This window comes from Tiliqua scincoides, chromosome 9 (assembly GCF_035046505.1).
Source record: "Tiliqua scincoides isolate rTilSci1 chromosome 9, rTilSci1.hap2, whole genome shotgun sequence".
Lineage (NCBI taxonomy): Eukaryota > Metazoa > Chordata > Lepidosauria > Squamata > Scincidae > Tiliqua > Tiliqua scincoides.
Genome location: NC_089829.1, coordinates 33,470,112 through 33,489,076, shown reverse-complemented (window position 1 = coordinate 33,489,076; position 18,965 = coordinate 33,470,112). Strand labels below are relative to the sequence as shown.

Here is an 18,965-nt window from a genome sequence, read left to right as displayed (position 1 = left end):
ATATTGGCAGTTTGTGCAGCAAAATGCTGTCACGAAACACAGCCACTGCTACAAATGCAGACACTATACAGAAGAGTAGGGTTGCGATCCATATGTACATACTTATCCTGGAGTTAAGTCCCACTGAACATAATGGGACTTACTTCTGCAAAGATATGCCTAAGATTGTGGTGTAGAGCTGTGCAAACCTTGTATCAGTTTTAACTTGTGGATTGAATGTTTTCTCTGAAGGTCTACTCATTCTTTTCTTCTAGGCTGTTAAGGACACCGTTTCTCAAAATTGAATTCCAGCATAAAGTTGCAACACCCACAGGACTCTGGCAGGAAAGACCAGGGGAAGGGAGCCCTGCGGAAATGGTAGTTAGTGTCTGTTGTCATCACAGAACTGAACTTCCTCATCAGACACAACCTTTCAGAAAGTTTTCTAATGAGATTTCAGAGAGTCCTACTGTAATGTCTGAAAGACTAACTAAAATGGACAATTCTTTTAGGGAATAAGACTCTGGAGGGCCATTCCATTTTCTCCTAGAGGATTATCCTAGGTTGTAGTACAAGGCTCTATTTAGAAGACTGGGTAATCAAAATATTCAATTCAACACAAAAAAGTTCAAAAAGCAAAACCCCAGCATTTCATAACATTAATGTAGGGATTTGCATTATATACGTACTGTTGTATTGTATTATCTTTAATTATTATATCTTTATATTTTGCAAGCCTCTTTGGGTGCCCATTTAGGAGAAAAGTGGGGTATAAATTGAGTATCTGTGCAAAGTTACTCATGACTTCCTTTCAATCGGGCTGCATAAAGCCCTCCTTGTGCTTTCAAAGCAGTTAAACTTGTAAGGCAACATCTATTTGCAATCATAGAACATGCTACTTCTCTTTTCACCAGCATTACAAGTGCAGTATATCCTGCTACTCTAGACACTGTAAACTGCTGCTATCACCAGTTAGTCTCTCTCTGATAGTAGGGGTTTAATGCTGTTCCTAAACTACTTTCTGAAGTTGCCAAGGCAAGGGAGAGGAAACAGACATGACACAACCTTTTTTCAATTGCATCCCCAACCTTTGGAACTCCTCTTCACTAGTGTCTCCTCACCTGCTAGCCAAGACTTGCTCATTCAAGCAGGTGGGTAGTTAAATAACACCACCATATATATATATTTGCTTCCTCATGCTCTTTAGTAATTTAATTGGCAATTTTGAGATTGTTTTTACATATTTTGCTGCATTTTATTATTGTATTTGTTTTCCAGTGATATAAGTCATTTGGGGGGCCTTCTTTAGAAGCATAAAGCTGGGGCATAACTTCACATGTAAAATAAAAAAAGCAGATATTGGTCCCATTTAGTGTGAAAACTGAAGCAGTTCCATACGCGGTCATCGGGTTGCTGAGGACACACCACGCTAGAGTTATCCCCAAAGTATGAACAGCAAAACGTGAGCTACCAGATTCCCAACAATTAAGGGTGTGCATCTGTCATTAACACTTTGTAACACTACAGGAAACATTGGTGCACCAATTATGGGTATTGAATGAAATTAAGGTACTCTATATAAATGCCTATATATACACCTATACCTATATAGAATATAGGTATATATTCTATAGGAATATAGGTATATTTTACCTACATAGAAGTCTACCTATATTCTATATATACCTATATATTTCTACCTATAATTCTACCTATATATTCTACCTATATAGAATAGAGAATATAGGTATTCTTTAGCAGTGTTCAATCTTTTTGTGCCACAACCCCAATATATAAAGTATGAGGCTAGGGCCCCACCACTGTTCCCCCCTCCCAGGACCCGATCTGCTCACCCCTCCAACCCATTTCCCCTTACTTCTTGTGTCTTCACAACAACTCTGTGAGGTAGCAGCCTGAGCAGGGCCAGCCTTAGGAGCTGTGGGGGCAAGACTGAGAGAAGAGGCTGTGCAGGATTATGTCAAGAACTCAGTTTGCATAAGGCAATACCATTTCTGGAATGGATCCAAGCCCTGTCTGGCACAGGCTTTGAAAGGTTGCCGTGACCTCTCCCCATGAGGCTTCATGACCCTACTGGGGTCACAACCCACAGGTTGAACACCTGTTTATAGCATGCCAAAAAGTTCAGGACAATGCATAAAACAAAAACCACCCATACACATTTCCTAGCTATTCTGCAGATTACAGAGTTCAGCATATTGTGAATCTAAGGTACTGTGGGCAATATTTTTCCAAAAACATAGCAGACATACTATAGAATACTTAGATATAAAGTCAAAATAAGCTTATTTCATACTTTGCCAAAACATGGTAGGCATTCTATCCAGTACCTTGTTTCACACAATAAAAAATTACAGCATTCTTTTAAATAATGATCCATTTTTAACCAGCAAGAATGCATTACACATCTGGAAAACCGTTCTTACTTTATTACATCACACTTAATCTGAGCACAAGTCATTTGCTTAGGTATTTTTGAACAATGGTAATTCAATCTTATGCCAAAAAAGATCTGTGGGGTTTTTTTCCTTCTATAACCAAGTCTGCATTGTCAGCAGAATACCAATTTATTAAAAGGTTAGCATACCTAAATACATGAATGCTTCAAAACAGGTAAACATCTGGAATACACTCTGTAAAGGAAAATTAAGTTAATTAACATATTGCATTGGGGCAGCAGGTCTAGAAAACGAGTGTTCAAAAGAAGAAAGCTTTCAAACTCTGTGCATTTTCCTAGAAGCTGCCTTTGAAGAATTAAAAGGATGTTTGCTTTCAATTTTTTTTCCAGGCCAAGTGCTGACTGCTTTGCTTCTTGACAATTAGCCGGAACAGCACAATCTATAAGCTCCAAAAACAGCATCAGTAACCAAGTTTCAGCCAGGAAAGTGTGTGGGCTTTGCTGATGCCAATGTCAGGACTTGCTGCTTGAGAAGCCATCGAATTTCTGAAATCCATTACTTGGCTTATTAAGCACCACTGCAGGCTTTTGTGCTGGGCAGATCAGAGAATAAGTCTTTGGTTGATGATTTTTCTGTTTATTTCTGCCAGTGCCACTGAAAATACGAAAGCCTTTTCATCAGACAGGTTTGCATACATGTCGACTTCTTTCTCTTGTTTCTCTGTAGAAGAAAAAGCATTGCATTAACCAAGTATTCAATCTCTCCTTTTAAGCCATTCCTGCCCAAACATAGAACTAAAGTTTTCTCAAAAGAAATAAGGTTCTTTCTGTTTCACAACAGCTTCTAGAATGATTGAGGCAAGAAAATAGTCCCCAAGGCAAACAGGAAGTTCTACTCATTCCAAAAAGGCCACCACGTCACATAATCAAGCGTTCATATCATGATAAAGTCAAGCAACAGATCCATTTCTCATACCTCTTTCTTCTTCATGCTTTTTGGCTGAGGCTGTCTTTGGACGCCCTCTTCCTCTCCTACTGTGGTCAGAATGGCTGTTGGATCTAGATCTTCTCCTGTTTTCCAAGTCTTTATTGACTACAGAGTTTATCCTCTCTCTTTTGACTCTCTCTGTTCGTCTTCTCTTGGCTTCACTTTTGCTTTCTACATCAAGAGATTAAAGAAATGGCATTTGCTAAGAACTGGCTCTCTAATTCTGGAATTTAGTCTTGTCAGACTGCAACAAGAGCCATCTGCCTCTCAGCTACCTCCACCACATGCTTTTTTTGTGCAGAATGAGTGGTAGCTCTTCATGACAAAAACAATTTTTCAAAAATCAAGTTATTTTCAAACTAAAAATAAGAGACATTAATAACCTCCAATCAACATCTGCCCATATCCACAGCAATCCCCACATTGCCAAATCCACATAAAAACACACACAAGAGGTATCCACAGGAAGTAAGAAAAATAAATAATTCAGCCAATAGGAGCTAGCCTAAAAGAGAGGTATAGAGGAAGACTACCTGGGAAGTGATAAGCTAATGCTCAAGTATCTGCAGTGAAACAAAGTAAATCCCCCATTAGCCCAAGTCTTCCATGATACTGGCCCATTTTCAACATGCACCTTCAAAGTACTCAAAATGGTCAATTCCAAGGAAGCACTACCTGGTTCTCAAGTTGCCCTGTTAACAATTGTTGGAGTGAGGAATGTGTGACAGTTTAAAGATGCAAAGGCCTCATGCACTCCGAAGGTACAAGGTTCTATATCTTCCTCTCGAACATGTAACAGAGTTAGGAGAAGGTTGGTTGATTTCAGAAGCAAGGAAAAAGCAAACTACTGCATTGCTGAGACTACAGCAGGAGTTCCCAAACATACTGGGCTCATGGTGCCCCTGCAGCCTCTTCTTCCTGGCTCAGCTGGGCACTGCCATCTTGGATCTCATTAAATCACATGAGATTCAAGTTTGTAGTGCCCAACTCTCATGATATTTCACAAGATTAAATATGACCCTCAGGCAGTGATTCTCAAAACTTTTTCAACTAGCAACCCCCCTGACCTACTGCGCCATTGGCCACAGCTCCCAATTAGGGCTACAATCCTATACACCAGGGGTGCCCAAACCCCAGCCCAGGGGCCACTTGTGGGCTCCCTCCACTACTTGCTGTTTCACGTCTGTGATGCAGCAGTGGCAGCGAAGGAAAGCTTGGCCTTACCTTGTGCAAGGCCTTTTATAGGCCTTGAGCTACTGCAAGACATACTCTCACATACGCCCTCCTGCCAAAATGTTTGGACACCCCTACTGTACACTGTAAAGGGCAGCAAGTTTTTCGCAAAGATTCCACAGCTCCCCTGGCTGGTATCCAATGCTCCTCTGTTCGCAATTACCAGTGCAGTTCACAATTTGGGAACCACTGTCCTAAGGCATTGCAACCCACACTTTGGGAACCCCTGGGCTAGAGCACTGGTACTAGCATACAGTAGTACATAAACACAGTTAGGACAGACAGGAGTGGTATTACTGTGAGGCTGCCACATAATGTGAATTGTTCTGTTGTGTTCCTTCAGCTGAAGCAGGACTACCAAGGGAAGGCAAACCCAGCTTTTTCTCCCCAAATCCAAGGTGAGGAGTAATCAAACAGCTGAGTTGCCTGTTTCAGCGTAGTCTTTTTCTTCTTCCAGTCAAGGATGCTTCCACAGGTTCTCTTATTAACTTGGGGCATAGTCTGAAAACATTCTAAAGAAATATTTACACAAGATGTAAGAGAAAATCCATAAAATTGAATTATACCTGAAGAGGATGGCGGCCTTTCTGAACGCTTAGCATGCAAGAGCTTTCGACTAATAAATATGTACCCACAGGGACAGGATTTGCATGCAACAGGAACCTGAGGACAAAAAAGAATTTTGAAGTTTTAACACATTTCAATGCTTTGTCAAGATGTCGGTTTAAAAAAAAAATAAGCATCTGATCAAAAAACAAGCCTAGAATCAAATGGAAGCCTTGGGATAAGTGTCAGATCATGTGATAAAGTGTCTAGCTGCTTCCGTAAGCTCAGTGTTCGAGCTCCTGCTCTGCAAGGAAAAAACCCCAGGTTCAATGCTTGGTATCTCTATAGGGCTGGGGAGGACCCCTACCTGAAACCTGGGAGGACTATGTAGGCCACATATAGATGATGTCACACCAGACTAACACGGTACACACAGACTAACATGGTATAGCTAACATGGTACAGAGAGAGACAGCATCTTCATTTTCTCCCACTGCGGGAGAAAAAAATATCTCCCCCCCCCCAAATCAACTTGAATCCACTTCCTAGAATCTCAGTTTCCTATGTGCAGTAGTTATGCATGTGTGTGAGTAAGAGAGAGTTATCTGGGCAAGATTTCAAATAGTCAACCACCCACCTGCAATGACACAGTCTAGGCACAGTTTCACCATTGCATCTGCTGTATTGTGCATGCTACCCGCTTATATGGAACATTGGAGATCAAACAGTCTGCCCATCTCATATACTGACTTATAACATATTCCTAATCATAAATGAACTGCGCAATAAGGAAGCCACGTTAAGGCTCAGTTATTAATTACATGTTTTAAATAAGGAGCATTGTGCACATTACAAGCCTATCCTGCCAGTTGCTACAAGTTGTATCGTCACTAACTGCAGTTAGCTTTAATCAATTTGTTTTAACAAGGCCCACACAAAAAAACAAGACTGGAGTCACACCCAATGCACAGGGAGTTTCAATTTGTGAGCAAGCAGTACTAGGAAAAGGGGGGAAAAGTCCCGCAACTCCTACATTAATCTGAAAAAGGAAAATTCTTCCACTGTGGGCATCACACTGAGTTATTCTTACTGCCAGAGGCAGGGCTGTACTTCCTGTGCAACACTTCACACAGACGCACATTTATGAGCTGTACTCTTGGAAAAGCAGATTATTGCTCTTCAAGTATGCAGTATCTGCCAAGACTTCCTGCTGTTAACAATGGACTCCATTCACTACATATCAGAAGACGACCAATGGGGCAATACCTCAAAGCTACTCACATTGATAATTCCGTTCACATCTTTTCTCCAAAAAAACCTATTTTGGAAATGCATTTCTCTGAAACACTACACAAATGCACTCTGCATGAGCTAAAGAATTTATAAGTGCTTTCTCTCCTCCATACAATGTTGCAGAGAGCAAGGGAATCAAAAGTGGATGCCCATATCCACAGAAACAGAACCAGAAGAGACACCTTATTCTCCCCCCCCACCAACCACAAGTTTTGAAAGCAGCTTCTGATACAGTACAGAGTAGTTAAGTGCCACTGCTTATGAACTAATACACACAAACATGAAGACTACTCACTCCAATGGAAACAGATTCTCATTGCACAGCAACCTATGCTGCAATTTCTAGGAAAACATCAGTAATCTTTAGAGTTACCTTTCATGCTTCATGGGTTTGCCAGTTACCAACAGACTAGCATAAAATTTACCATAACTAATATTGACGACTGAAGAGGGAGCCTTCTCTGGAGAGGCTGCAGAATTCTCCTCCCCAGGAAAAGTTACCTGCATCTACCTAAATGTCTTTTTAGCACCATCAAGAGACTCATTTTTCCAGGCTGCTAAGTCACCTGGTATGAGTTTTACACTCCCAATAAATTCTGCCACTTATTTGTGGGCCTACATGATGTGTTTTTTTCTCCCAAATTTTTTATGCCAACTACACTGATCATTTTGATTCAAGAGTGTCACACAAATTCATAGCACAAATCAGTAACATCTGTCAGCATAAGGGCACATAATAATCCTGTGTGCAAGCAGAGCCCCCCTCCCCGTGCAAGCAGCCAAAAATGACTTTAAAACTGCATATTTTTAAAGTCATTAGTAAATTGGGTTCTATTTAATCCCAATGCCCAATTAGTAAAATGCTTTTTACAGATGTAAGAGTTAAAAATATGTATTTCACCCTATAAAGCCTCTTTCATAAGCACCCCAGAATTTTTCAACAATGCAGCTGTAAATTCTCCAAAGTCCTCAGCACACATTACTTCTAAGAATTAATCTGCAAACACAGAAGATGACTCACTCCTCAATACACTGACAAAAACAGCTAGCCAAATCCATCTTTTTGTTAGTGGTGGTCATCATCATCATCTATGAAAACCAGGGTTCTGGCTAGTTTTACCCAGAAATGCTATTTTATGTCCAGTCGCATTTGTCAGTCTCAATAAGGGTCTGCACAGTTAGTGTACAAACTGTAAACTCTGATCAAACACACGCAGTTCAAAGCTGAAAAAGGCGAAAGCTTTAAAATGTCAGAATGTGTTCCATTTTGTTTCAGCATTAAAAAAAGATACATTTGATATGTTTTTAGCAAGGATCCCACCACAGAAGAAACCCTTCTACTGTAATATAATATTTGAACTTATTTTGTCAGTAGTACGAACTCTTTCAAGGCCATCTGCTGTCTGCTCCAACAGTGCATTATCGGATGAAAATGAATGAAACTGGCTAGCCTGGTTCCATTGCTCAATATGAACAAAAACCAGAAATGCATCAAGCAATTACTGCATAATACAAAAATGAAACACACCTAACTTTCAATGCTACTGCAAGAATAAACACACTGAATTATGACAACATCCATGTAGCAACAGCTTGGTAACTTGTGGGTCACAACTCTAAGCTATATATCAACAGCTTTCAACCTTCCCTGGATCCAAAATACAACTTTAAGTTAAAAGAACAGAAACAAAATTTATATATGAATTAGAAGTGGACTGCATGTTCGCCTACTTATTTAGATCTGTCCTTCTCCCTCCCCTCTCTATTCATCTTTCACCTTTGCCACTCAACCACGTTTTCTACTCCAACATGGCCTTTCTAAAGTAAGGTCATGACCTAGTTGTGAGGACTGCCAGCCTTTTGAAAGATGAATGAATTCTGCAAATTCTGATCCACATCAGCCCCCAACCAGCTGCCAGCAACCATTGCTTTTTCCAAGATGCATGTATTGCCAGACAGGTAAATTTTGTTGTTGCAGCTGCCTGGTCTTGTCAAGGACAGCTTGCCTCTCCTTTCAAAGCAGGATGACTCAGAAGGCAAGGAAGGCCACGTTAAGAGGAAATGAACTACAAGGACTTAGAGATGTTTGCATAAACATGCAACCCTAACCCCATTCAAAGCACAATAGCCAATAGGCCTGGCTTCTTGGTGTGCTTGAGTGAAGACAGTCTCCTATTGAAAGAGCATGGAGCAGAGCTGCAAAACAAGATAGGCTCTTCTTGGGCAAGAACAGAATTGGGCAGAGTGGATTGTTCTCCAAAGGAGGATTGAACACTCCTTTGGAGTGTTCTCCACATGCAATGAGAACAGGAAGTGACCTGCCTTGTTTCACAAGGTGAAGGATCAAATCAGGGACATGAGGAGATGCCATCCTCTGCAGAGAGAGCAAGAGCACACACAATAGCCATATTTGATGCGGGAGACTTGAGAAATAAATGAACTCTGGGAGGATTCTCATTGGGGCAAGCAAAACAAGGCCTTATAGGGCCACAAGCCATCACACCAACCATTGAGCGCACTCCCTTCTGAATAATTTTCCCACGTTAAGTTAAATGCACCCTCTTGGATAAGTTTTTAAAAGTAGCCCCCACTCAAGAGAAAGCTGGAGAGGGCAGATACAGTTACATGACAAAAACATCTGCTGTGTACAGACCAATGTTTCCCAAAGTACACACAAGAAGCATGGACAACACCCATGTCTAATGCCCAAGTACACACCAGTGGGCCGATTTCCCGCTTTCCCTAATGTGTGTACATAGGTGCTCAAAGAAACACATTCATACATTTCCTGCAGGGCAAGCACATTCTCCAAGTATGCAGCTAAATGCACTGAAGAACATTAAACTGGTATTCTTGCACTTCAAGCAACAACTGCAAAATTTCATGATTTTCCAGTTAACCCTTTCCCCTCCATTGTCCTCCCCCCTTATCAATGTCTAGACTAGGATTTCTTGAAGTGTGCTATTAGGAGCTCCCTGAGACCCCTCCAGGGGCTCCACAAGCACACCATAAGTGGCTACCAACTGCTTCGCGCATGCACCAGTGCTCTCAGGTGCCCAAGAACTCTGCACATGTACTTGCAGGGCTTCTCAAGACTCCATTTAGGAGTATAAAGGGCCCTGGAGACTGAAACTTTTGAGAACCACTGGTATACAGTAAGCTACATGGGGCAGGGGTTTATCCTCTCATTGTCTATTAAGTGCCATGTGCCATGTCATGAATAGATATTGTTATTTATTAGCCAACATCTTATTAACCATTACACTAACCACTGCACCCACGCATGCTAACTTACAGGGCAAACATGCATCTTAAAAAAGACTATGTACATCACAGCCACCAAAATCCAAGGGACATTGTGTGATTATCCCATTAACAATAGCAGTAAATAAATCAGAAGTGACAGCAACAAGCAGATGTGCCCACACACCACATTTACTTATTTAATGAACATGTACCGTATATTCCTGCTTTTTTAAAGTGGTCACCCAGTCAGCTTGCAAAGTGTTAGAGAAATAGAAATTCAATATTCTCTTGAACAAAAACAGAGCAGGCGTAAGAACAGCAATAAGCAACCCCTTGCCTCAAAAAATTGCCACATTTAACATGTGTCAAGATGCAAGAAGAAGGAGGAACACACTCTTCCTTTCCTACATTATTACAAGGAGAAATTAAACACATATCACTGTTATACTAATGCTTTGGGGGTACGCATACAAGCTTTGTAGTTTCCATTCTTCAGAATGAAAAGACAGCTTACTGCCTGCTATAGTGCAAGGGTTCAAAGGCAAGTACTGTATATAGAGCCACTCTGGGTAGCTGTCCTGGTCACGCTCCCCAGCCTCTCTCCACCCCACCCACCAAGCACATGGTGCGCTGGCCAGCAATAGACCTCACACAGATGCAATGCCTCATGCACTCCCCCACATTTGTTGATGGAGGGAATGCTGGCAGAGCCCAACTGGAACAATATACTCGAGATATTGCAGATGTAAAAAAAAAATATGCTATTGACAAAAGTGTGGTAGCATCTCCCAAAGGCATCATGGAGAGAAAAAAAAGCTAAAACCAAAAAGTGCAAGCAAAAACAAGATATAAACCAATGCAATTTTGGTTGAGGGCAAGAGCATCTCAGCTTCAGCTGCTGAGCCCCTAATCCCACTCATCAGAGGAACATTAGCATTGCAACTTGGGTGGTCCCTTCATTTTAGGTCTGCCACTTCTGACAGCTAAACACCTCAATGGAACATACTGGGTGCCCTTATTCAGAATACACCAATCTCTTGGCGGTGGGGGAAGAACCAAACAAACCCACCTCTGCCCAGCACACCCTAAGAGCACCAGTGTCCCTATTTATAGCTTCAACCATCAACCCCAGACACCCCACTTCCCCCCTTTTTTTTTTGCAAGCCCACTCCAGCTGCTGTGGGGGGCCATGTAATTCCAATCCAGCTGCTGCGGGGGGGGGCAATGCAAGCCCACTCCAGCTGCTGCGGGGGGGGGGAGCAATGCAAGCCCAGGAAAGCTAGGATCCTGCAAAGCCAACATTAATTCAGTGCAGCAGTGGATGCAATCAGCAGAAAGCTTGCAAGGTAGGTTGACACATCCCCTTCCAGCATCCCGAGGTTGCATCCACGCGTTGCATGCAACACACACCTGGACAGTTCAGAAGAGAGGCGAGCTGCTCAGTGTGGACAGGGCAGTAGGGTACAACAGTTAACGTCCTGCCCCACTTTCCACCCCTGGCAACCCCTGAGCCAGGTGAAGGCTGCCAGCTGGATGCCACTGCACTGCCTCACCTGCTGGTCGCACTCTGGGCAGGACTTGGTGGCCATCTTCACTTTCTTGGCCCTGCCTGCAGACATGCTCCTGCTCCTTCTCTTGCTCGCGCTGCGACTGCTGCTGCGGCTGCTGCTTGCAAAGAAGAGAGCGCGAGCGGCCCCTCCCACCTCGAATGGAACGCAGCCCTCGCGCCACCAACAGCCAGCTCCCCGCGCACGCGCCCTCGACCCGCCCGTCTCCTGAGCGGCTCGCGCACAGCTGCTGCGACCCGTCGTCCGCCGCCGGCTTTCCAAGCGCGTGCCCGCGCAGGGTTGAGGGAGGGAGGGAGGGAACGGCGCGCGCGCCCACACAGCTCCACCAAAGCGCTCCGAAACAGAACCAGGAAGCCGTTTCAGCCTCGCGAAGCCACACCCAACTCCTCCCGCCTCCTCCAAGCTTCACGGAGTAGGCGGGGCTTATAGTTTCAGACCCGCGGTTGGCTGACCAAATAAAAGGGCGGGGAAAAGGGGGAGGGCAGCGGCAAGTCACCTCAGTGACGGTTATTTGTGACGGTTGGGGAGGTGGGTGGGAGTGGGGGAGGGGAAGGCTGAGATAAAAAGGCGGGAAAATGCTCTGCGAGGGAGGAGGAGGAGCTAGCCTCTCTCGTGTGTGTTTATTTCATTTATTTATAATAATAAAGAAAAAGAACCAGAATTTAGCAGTTTGAGTCACAGTTCACACTTAGGCCAGCCTATCCACACTTACCTGGGAGTAAGCCCCATTGACTATAGTGGGTCTTACTTCTGAGGAGACATATTTAGGATTGGGCTCTAAGGCTACAATCCTGTTCACAGTTACTTGGGAGTAAGCCCCATTGACAATAATGGGACTTCAGAGAAGTCATACATAAGAGTCTACTCAGACATAAGTTCCATTATAGTCAATGGGGCTTACTTCCAGGTAAGTGTGGCTATCCACACTTTAGCTGGGAGTAAGCCCCATTGACTATAGTGGAAATTACTTTTGTGTAGGCATGCATAGGATTGGGCTGTCAATAAATGCAACCACTACAGTACACACTTCTGTGCATATCACCATGTATACTCACACAATATTATAAATAAAGATACAGACATAATTGTTTATAAAGATACAATCTTTAAAACAAATGAATGCACTAAAGTCTACAAAAAAGCAGATACAGTACATTTACAGTACTACAATTATTTTGATCCTTCCCTCTCTTCCCTGTCTGGGTTGAACAGATGTCCACTTCTCCCAGGACATATTCTCTGTTTTTAGCCTCATGTCCAGGAAAAGAACAGCCCAAGCCTATGCATGTCTACTCAGAAGTAAGACCCATTGTGTTCAATGAGACTTACTCCCAGAAAAGTATGGATGGATTACAGCCCCAATGTCCTCCTTTTCCCTGTAAGCTGGCCTCTGAGGGCAGTGCATAACCTTCTTGTAATCAATAAATTATATGTGATAAATTATGGTTGTAAATTTAATAATAAGTAATTACTTTTAACACTATAATGCTTATTAAATGTAAAACTATATTACATATAATTGTATGCATGTAGACATGCATGTAGGATTGTATTCTGGGACAAGTTGGACAGGCTACAGCATGACCAGATGTCATAACTGCAAAAGACAAGGTGACCCAAAATGTAGGACACACCCAATAAAAATGTAGGACACGACAACATAAAAACTACAAACACTATCCTGTCCAGCTGTATAGGATAATGCTGTATCCTGTCCAGCTTGTACAACAATACAATCCTACGCACTTCCACGTGCATAAAAGTGGGCCTTTCTTCTGAATAAATTTGTCTAGGGCTGCAATCCTATACACACTTTCCTGGGAGTAAGCTCCACTCAACAATGAAAATGACTTCTGACTAGACACGTACTACAATTGTGTAAGACCGCACAATAAGGGAGCCATTAGTTATTTGATTTTTCTCTGTATACCACTTTGTGAACTTTTTGTTGAAAAGCAGTATATAAATACTGTTAATTATAATTAATAATAAAAGACCTTAAACATACTGTAAAAGCCAAATGCCCATCCCATTTATTTTCAATTCCATTTGTGTTGTCCTTGTGTACACTTGAAATAAAAGGGTGTACTGTCCTACTCCTACCTCTTGCATTTACAGTGCTTGTTAGGCCACAAGTTGTGATACAAAGGTGAAAGAAAAATAGTGCATGAGGAATTGTAAATTCCGATCATCAAGTGAAAAAACCATGGGGTAATAAATCTGGCATTTCTCACAGGCACAGATTTTCTCCTAGGTGAGTATGCACATAATTGCATATGTACTATGTAGTTATGTAGCACAATGTAGCAATGTTCAATATTTGAGAAATGTATATCCCACCTTTCACATGCTAAAGCAAATGTCCAAAGCAACTTACAAAACTCCATAATAAAGTACAAAGTATCATAACAGGTCCCAGTTATATATTCCTCTGAGGCCAATCCTATGCATGTCTACACAGATGTAAGTCCCTTTAGAGTCAATGGGGCTTACTCCCAGATAAGTATGGATCGGATTCTAACCACACTGAACTCAATGGGACTCACTTCTGAGTAGGCATGTATAGGATTGTGTTGCAATAGAGCAGCCAGCAAATCAGGGCTTCCTGGGTTTGAATTTCACCTTGGTCATGAACTCACTAGATGGCTCAGTCCCCCAGCTGCAATATGGAGATTACAAACCTCTCTAAGAAAAATATTGTTAGGACATTAGCAAGAACACACACCTTTATGCTCTATTCAAATGCTTAGTATTTTGTACTGAAGTAACAATTAAACTTCATCCCTCTCAAATATATATACCATTCTAAATCACTTCTGAAATCATGTGGATTAATACCAATAGAAGTGAACTCCTTCACTTAAAATGGAAAAACAATCACCCCAGACAAAATATCAAATGTAGGCAAGTTCAGTCTTGTCTCCTCAGTGTAGCTCCCAAATAACTTCCTTATGCAACCAGGTACTATGGTTGCTGCAGGGCCATCTGGGTGGAAATGATTTCTTCAGGAATCCTTTCAGCAGGGCTGTCTTTGTGAGTTCTCTCTGTGAAAACAAGCTAGGGGGTTATTCAAGGATAATGACTTTTGCACATCAACTACTTTTAACAGCTGACTGCTCTATAAAAACAGGAGTAGTGTTTGCAAAAATGGAGGAAGTTGACAGATACTTGAATCTGCAGGACAATGTAAATAACATGGGCTCATCTTAATAGAAACCTGAGAATCTCCCTTTCCGAAAAATAAACTGACCTCCCAGCAAAATAATTCAGAATTACTGCATAATCCTCTGCACATCTACTCAGAAGTTTGACCACATAGCTGTGTGATCCTTAAATCAAGGCTTTACTCTATCATTCCCCTATTACAAAAGGGAAAACTGAGGCTGTGATTTGACTTGCATAAGGTCAACCAAGGCAGGCTGCAATCCTATTCACACTTTCCTGGGAGTAAGCTCCATTGAACTCAATGGAACTTACTTCTGAGTAGACACACATAGGGCTATAAGTCCTTGATGAAACAGATTTGAACAAAGGACTTTCCAGCATGTTAATGTTGAGTGGCAGATCAGTTACCAATACTGACCAATTAACCTCTGTGGGTTTCTTTTTTAGGACCTATAATGTCTCCAATATTAACTGTTCTCTTTCCCACATACTGGGTACAGACTATAGCATGTCTTTTAAACATCTGTGCTGCTTGTCCTAAGTTCAGAACAAAACAAAACAGCATCTTTGTTCTAAACTGGGATGCAGCCAAAGACATTGAACTGAACTATGCAGACATGAAAAGTGGGAGTTTGGTTTCTGCATGAAAGAAAAATCCTTTCAGGCATTAATTACACAAGCCTGGAATTTGCTTTTTTAAGTGAATGGAGCTGCCTATAGCTGAAGGGCTGTTTGGTTAGATGAGATTTTTCCTAGCAGAATATGCTGCAATACAAACATTTTCCCAAGAAACAAAGTGTTCAAATGTTTAACAATATTTCAAAATGAGATATCCAGCCAGAAATTGTGCAGATTTGCACAGAATCAGGTCTCTGAAGTTCAATGTGGTTATTCCAAAATAAGAGTGCAGGCTTAAAAGCTAATTGTTGAACTGTTAATGAGCTTTGTTTCAACAACATCTGAGCTGTGGGCAGAGTTATATGCTAGTTTTCAGCTGATGCCCCTCTGTACCAAAGACATTTTGCAATAAATATGAAAAAAATGTTTTTAGGTATATTTTTATTTACTTACATCACTAATGCTTCATTGTTTTATTTTGTTTATAATCCTGTCTTTCACTTCTCCCTTCCCATCTGTTTAACAGCTAGAGGAAGGCAACTATTTGTGTAGTACAAAAGAGGTTTAAGAGTCAAATACTGTGCTCAGTCTTCATGTAATTCATTGCAGCCAAGCTAGCATTCAAACACAACAATGCTTTTCTTTTTACCTCTTTTGCTCGATATGACTTCTCTAACCAAGCCAACTATTCCTTTCAGGAAGCAATTGTATGCACTTACTGTGCATATTCCCAGATTCCCAGTCCAAGCTCTGCCTGGAGAATTAATGCCCACTTTCAGCTAATTAGCTACCCTTCTTTCCTCAAAAATGACCCTAGTTCTGCCTTACAGTACTGCTTGACCCCACCACCAGGGTAGCTTGCCTGTTTAACCTGCAGAGGTCCTACTGCCTCCCCTCTCCTGCCAGCAGCTCCTCCAGCCACTACAACAGCACATTGGTCCTCCACAAGTCTTGGGCTTGGCAGCCAAACACCAATCTCAGTATCTCCAGCAGCCTCCAAAGCCTATTCACACATCAGTCCATCAGCAGTTCCAGTAGTGCATTAGTCATTAATCCAGTCTCCTTCCTAAAGCTTTCCTCCTTCTGTTATCCACCCCAAACTCTTCCTTCATCAGATGCTTTTATGCCTGAGGGCCCTATTGCCTTCAAGGGGCTCCAGCTGTGCAACACACTCTGCTTAATGCCCAGGCCTTACCCTTAAAGGGGCCGCTGCTGACACCACATGCTACCTCCTTGCCAGCTCTTCCGAGATTCCAATACACTTACTAACAGTAAGTCCCACTGAATTTCCGGCTAATCTTATCCCCAGTGGCGCCAAGTGTGGTGACACCAGAATGTCGACTGCTGTATCCAGTGGCCCTGATGGGGCCACTGGAGGTCTCTTCGGAGGAAGGAGACTTTTGTCCCCTTCCCCTGAGGAAAGCTCCAGGCCCCACAATTGGGCTTCTTATGTCTGCACCAGCTATTTTACCAGTGCAGATGATGGAGGATAGGATCCAACAGAGCAGGGTTTCACTGGTCCTACCTCCCCCCCTCCATCACTCCCCCCCATGCCTCCCCCCTCTCCAAAGGCCCTTACAGGCACCCAGAGCTCTTACCTTGCTCCAGGCAGAGCCCATTCTGGGCAAGCACCGCCCCTCCCTCCTCAAAGGGTGCTGTAAATGTGCTGTTTGTTTAAATATTACTATAGGCTGTCTTCCATTAGTTAACTTTCTCATATGTATTATCTCTTCCCTCACTCTGTCTGTCCCCACTATAAAACTATCAGGGCAGGAAAATGTCAGCTCAATGCACTGTATAGCACACTGTTAATCTAAATAAATACTAAGAAGGAATATCTAATTGTGAATTTTTTTTTTTTGCATATACAGATTTCAGAAGCAGTCCAAAAAGGGTGATAAATCTTCAGTGCAACTTTGTACTTTTGAAGTTTGCAGAGCTGCAACAGTGTAACAGAATCATTGCAAGGATATTAAAATGTTGCTTCTTGTGTCAAGTGAAGAGACAAGCAGGTTCTTTGTGCATCCTTCAGTAATTAAGTAAATTTCAAAACTAGGGCACACAGATTATTTACATCTGCATTTTGAAAAGGTTGCAGCATGGTCTGCAAGCAATTCTGATGCAACAGGAGAGAGATTATCAACATACCTGTACATGACAAGGCAGGAACTCCAGATAGCTTTTAGATAGTAAAAGGATGATAAAACTGTTCACAACAATGCCAAGGCTGATTGTAATCCAGAACAAAGAAAGAACATTTATGTTTAGCACTATAATAGTTATGTATTCATAATTTTAAATCCAATTTTTTCTATTTAAATAGTGCGTAGATCAGACCATAGGTAGTAGTGTGCTGATTAGCAGTGCAGTATACATGTCTACTTAGAAGTAATTCCAATTGTGTTTAAAGGAGCTTACTCCCAGAAAGGCACATATAGAATTGTAACTTAAAAATGGTTCAATAAGAAAAAGTCTTAAATGTATGGAAATAAAAGCATCTACATTTATATTAAACCATAACCAAATTAGGGCTGTATCCTACCCAAACTTCCAGCACTGATGTAGCTGTGCCAATGGGGCATGTGCTGCATCCTGCTGGGGGGGGGGGTCAGTCATGGAGGCCTCCTCAAGGTATGGAAATATTTGTTCTCTTACCTCAGGGCTGCATTGATGCGGCCCCAGCACTGAAAAGTTGGATAGGATTGGGCCCATAGTCACATGTCCTAATTTCAAACATGTGCACTGGATTTTGCAAGAAATGTCTTAATATCCTGGAGGGCTGTCATGTGCTCCATGGATCATGAGTGGCATGTGTTAGCTTTGGTAATTCTCCATGCCACTCATGATTCACACTTTAGATCTGTGTACACACCTATCATTTATGGTGAACAGCATTACTGTTCTATTAACTATTTTCTTGTTAGACACACAAAAAACTGCACTCTCTTCCATACATCACTCAAGCTTCTGTATAAGTTGGTAAGGCCACATGGTTCTTTACCACTGCAGAAAGATGATCAAGAAGAATGGAAAAACACTGATGCTAAATAGACCCAATCAATTGCGCAAATGTTTCAGGACTGTTATCATTGGTGGTAAGCCCACACAGAGTCATAAATGTTCTCCCACATACAATTGCTATTGCAACAGTTTAGGGTTATTTTTAAGCCTTAGGCTTTGTGATCCTAAACACAGCTACAGGAGGGAAATTCCCTAAGCAAGTTCTTTTTTCAAAACAGGGACAAGTCATTTAACATGTTGTGCAAACTTCACATATGTAAATTAATATCAAAGCCACTGGATTAAGCAACATGAGGCTTTGGCTATCCAACTCAGGGATCTCCAAGCTTCTCAGCTATTCAGTACATTGCATATTTTATACATTTTTGCAGGTTGAAAAAAATCAGTTCCATAAATGAATGAATGAAATTTAAATGAATGAATAAGTTTTACTTGGATCTTATTTGTAATAAGCATGAAATGAGTCAGAACAAAAGAGAAATGTGACAATTACAAAGAAACACTGTCATGCTAAAACTGAGAAGTGATATCTAATGAGTAAATATGTCAAAACTTATCAAATGCTCTGCCCAAAAAAATAATTGCTGCAGGTCGGATAAAATCTTGTGGCCAGATGTAGTCCCTGGGCTATAGTTTGGAGACCCCTAGTCTAACTGCAGGATCAACCTTATTTTTTTCCAGCAACACTGACAAATTTCAAACTAGGCAAAACTTGGAAGTGTAAGGGAGAAAAAAACATTTTACAGTGCTTATCACCAGAAACTTATATTTCCTTAGAAAAGAATCCCATTGGGTTCAACATGGCTGACTACCATATAATTATGTTGAACATTGCAGCCTTAGAGTCACAGGTTTTTGTCCTGCAATTACATGTATCTGTTCCAGTCTGTCA

The 18,965-nt window shown here is 41.8% G+C and overlaps 1 protein-coding gene across 1 annotated transcript; it reads right to left on the bottom strand.

The window, feature by feature from the left end:
- Positions 1-2,424: 2,424 nt before the first annotated feature.
- C9H16orf87 (chromosome 9 C16orf87 homolog) lies at positions 2,425-11,515 on the bottom strand. The gene is made up of 4 exons (XM_066637695.1): positions 11,255-11,515; positions 5,183-5,279; positions 3,372-3,554; positions 2,425-3,116 (listed from the first exon to the last, which is right to left on the bottom strand). Exons 1-4 carry the CDS (start codon positions 11,318-11,320, stop codon positions 2,998-3,000), a joined length of 465 nt encoding a protein of 154 aa, XP_066493792.1. The 5' UTR covers positions 11,321-11,515; the 3' UTR covers positions 2,425-2,997.
- Between the last annotated feature and the right edge of the window lie 7,450 nt (positions 11,516-18,965).

What these genes read in the sequence shown, in the direction of transcription:
- C9H16orf87 (XM_066637695.1), bottom strand. Translation starts at nt 11,320, where the DNA reads ATGTCTGCAGGCAGGGCCAAGAAAGTGAAGATGGCCACCAAGTCCTGC. An exon ending in GCCCAGAGTGCGACCAGCAG is followed by an intron (nt 5,280 to 11,254) that starts GTGAGGCAGTGC and finishes TTTTGTCCTCAG; the next exon opens with GTTCCTGTTGCATGCAAATC. An exon ending in AAAGCATGAAGAAGAAAGAG is followed by an intron (nt 3,117 to 3,371) that starts GTATGAGAAATG and finishes TTTCTTCTACAG; the next exon opens with AGAAACAAGAGAAAGAAGTC.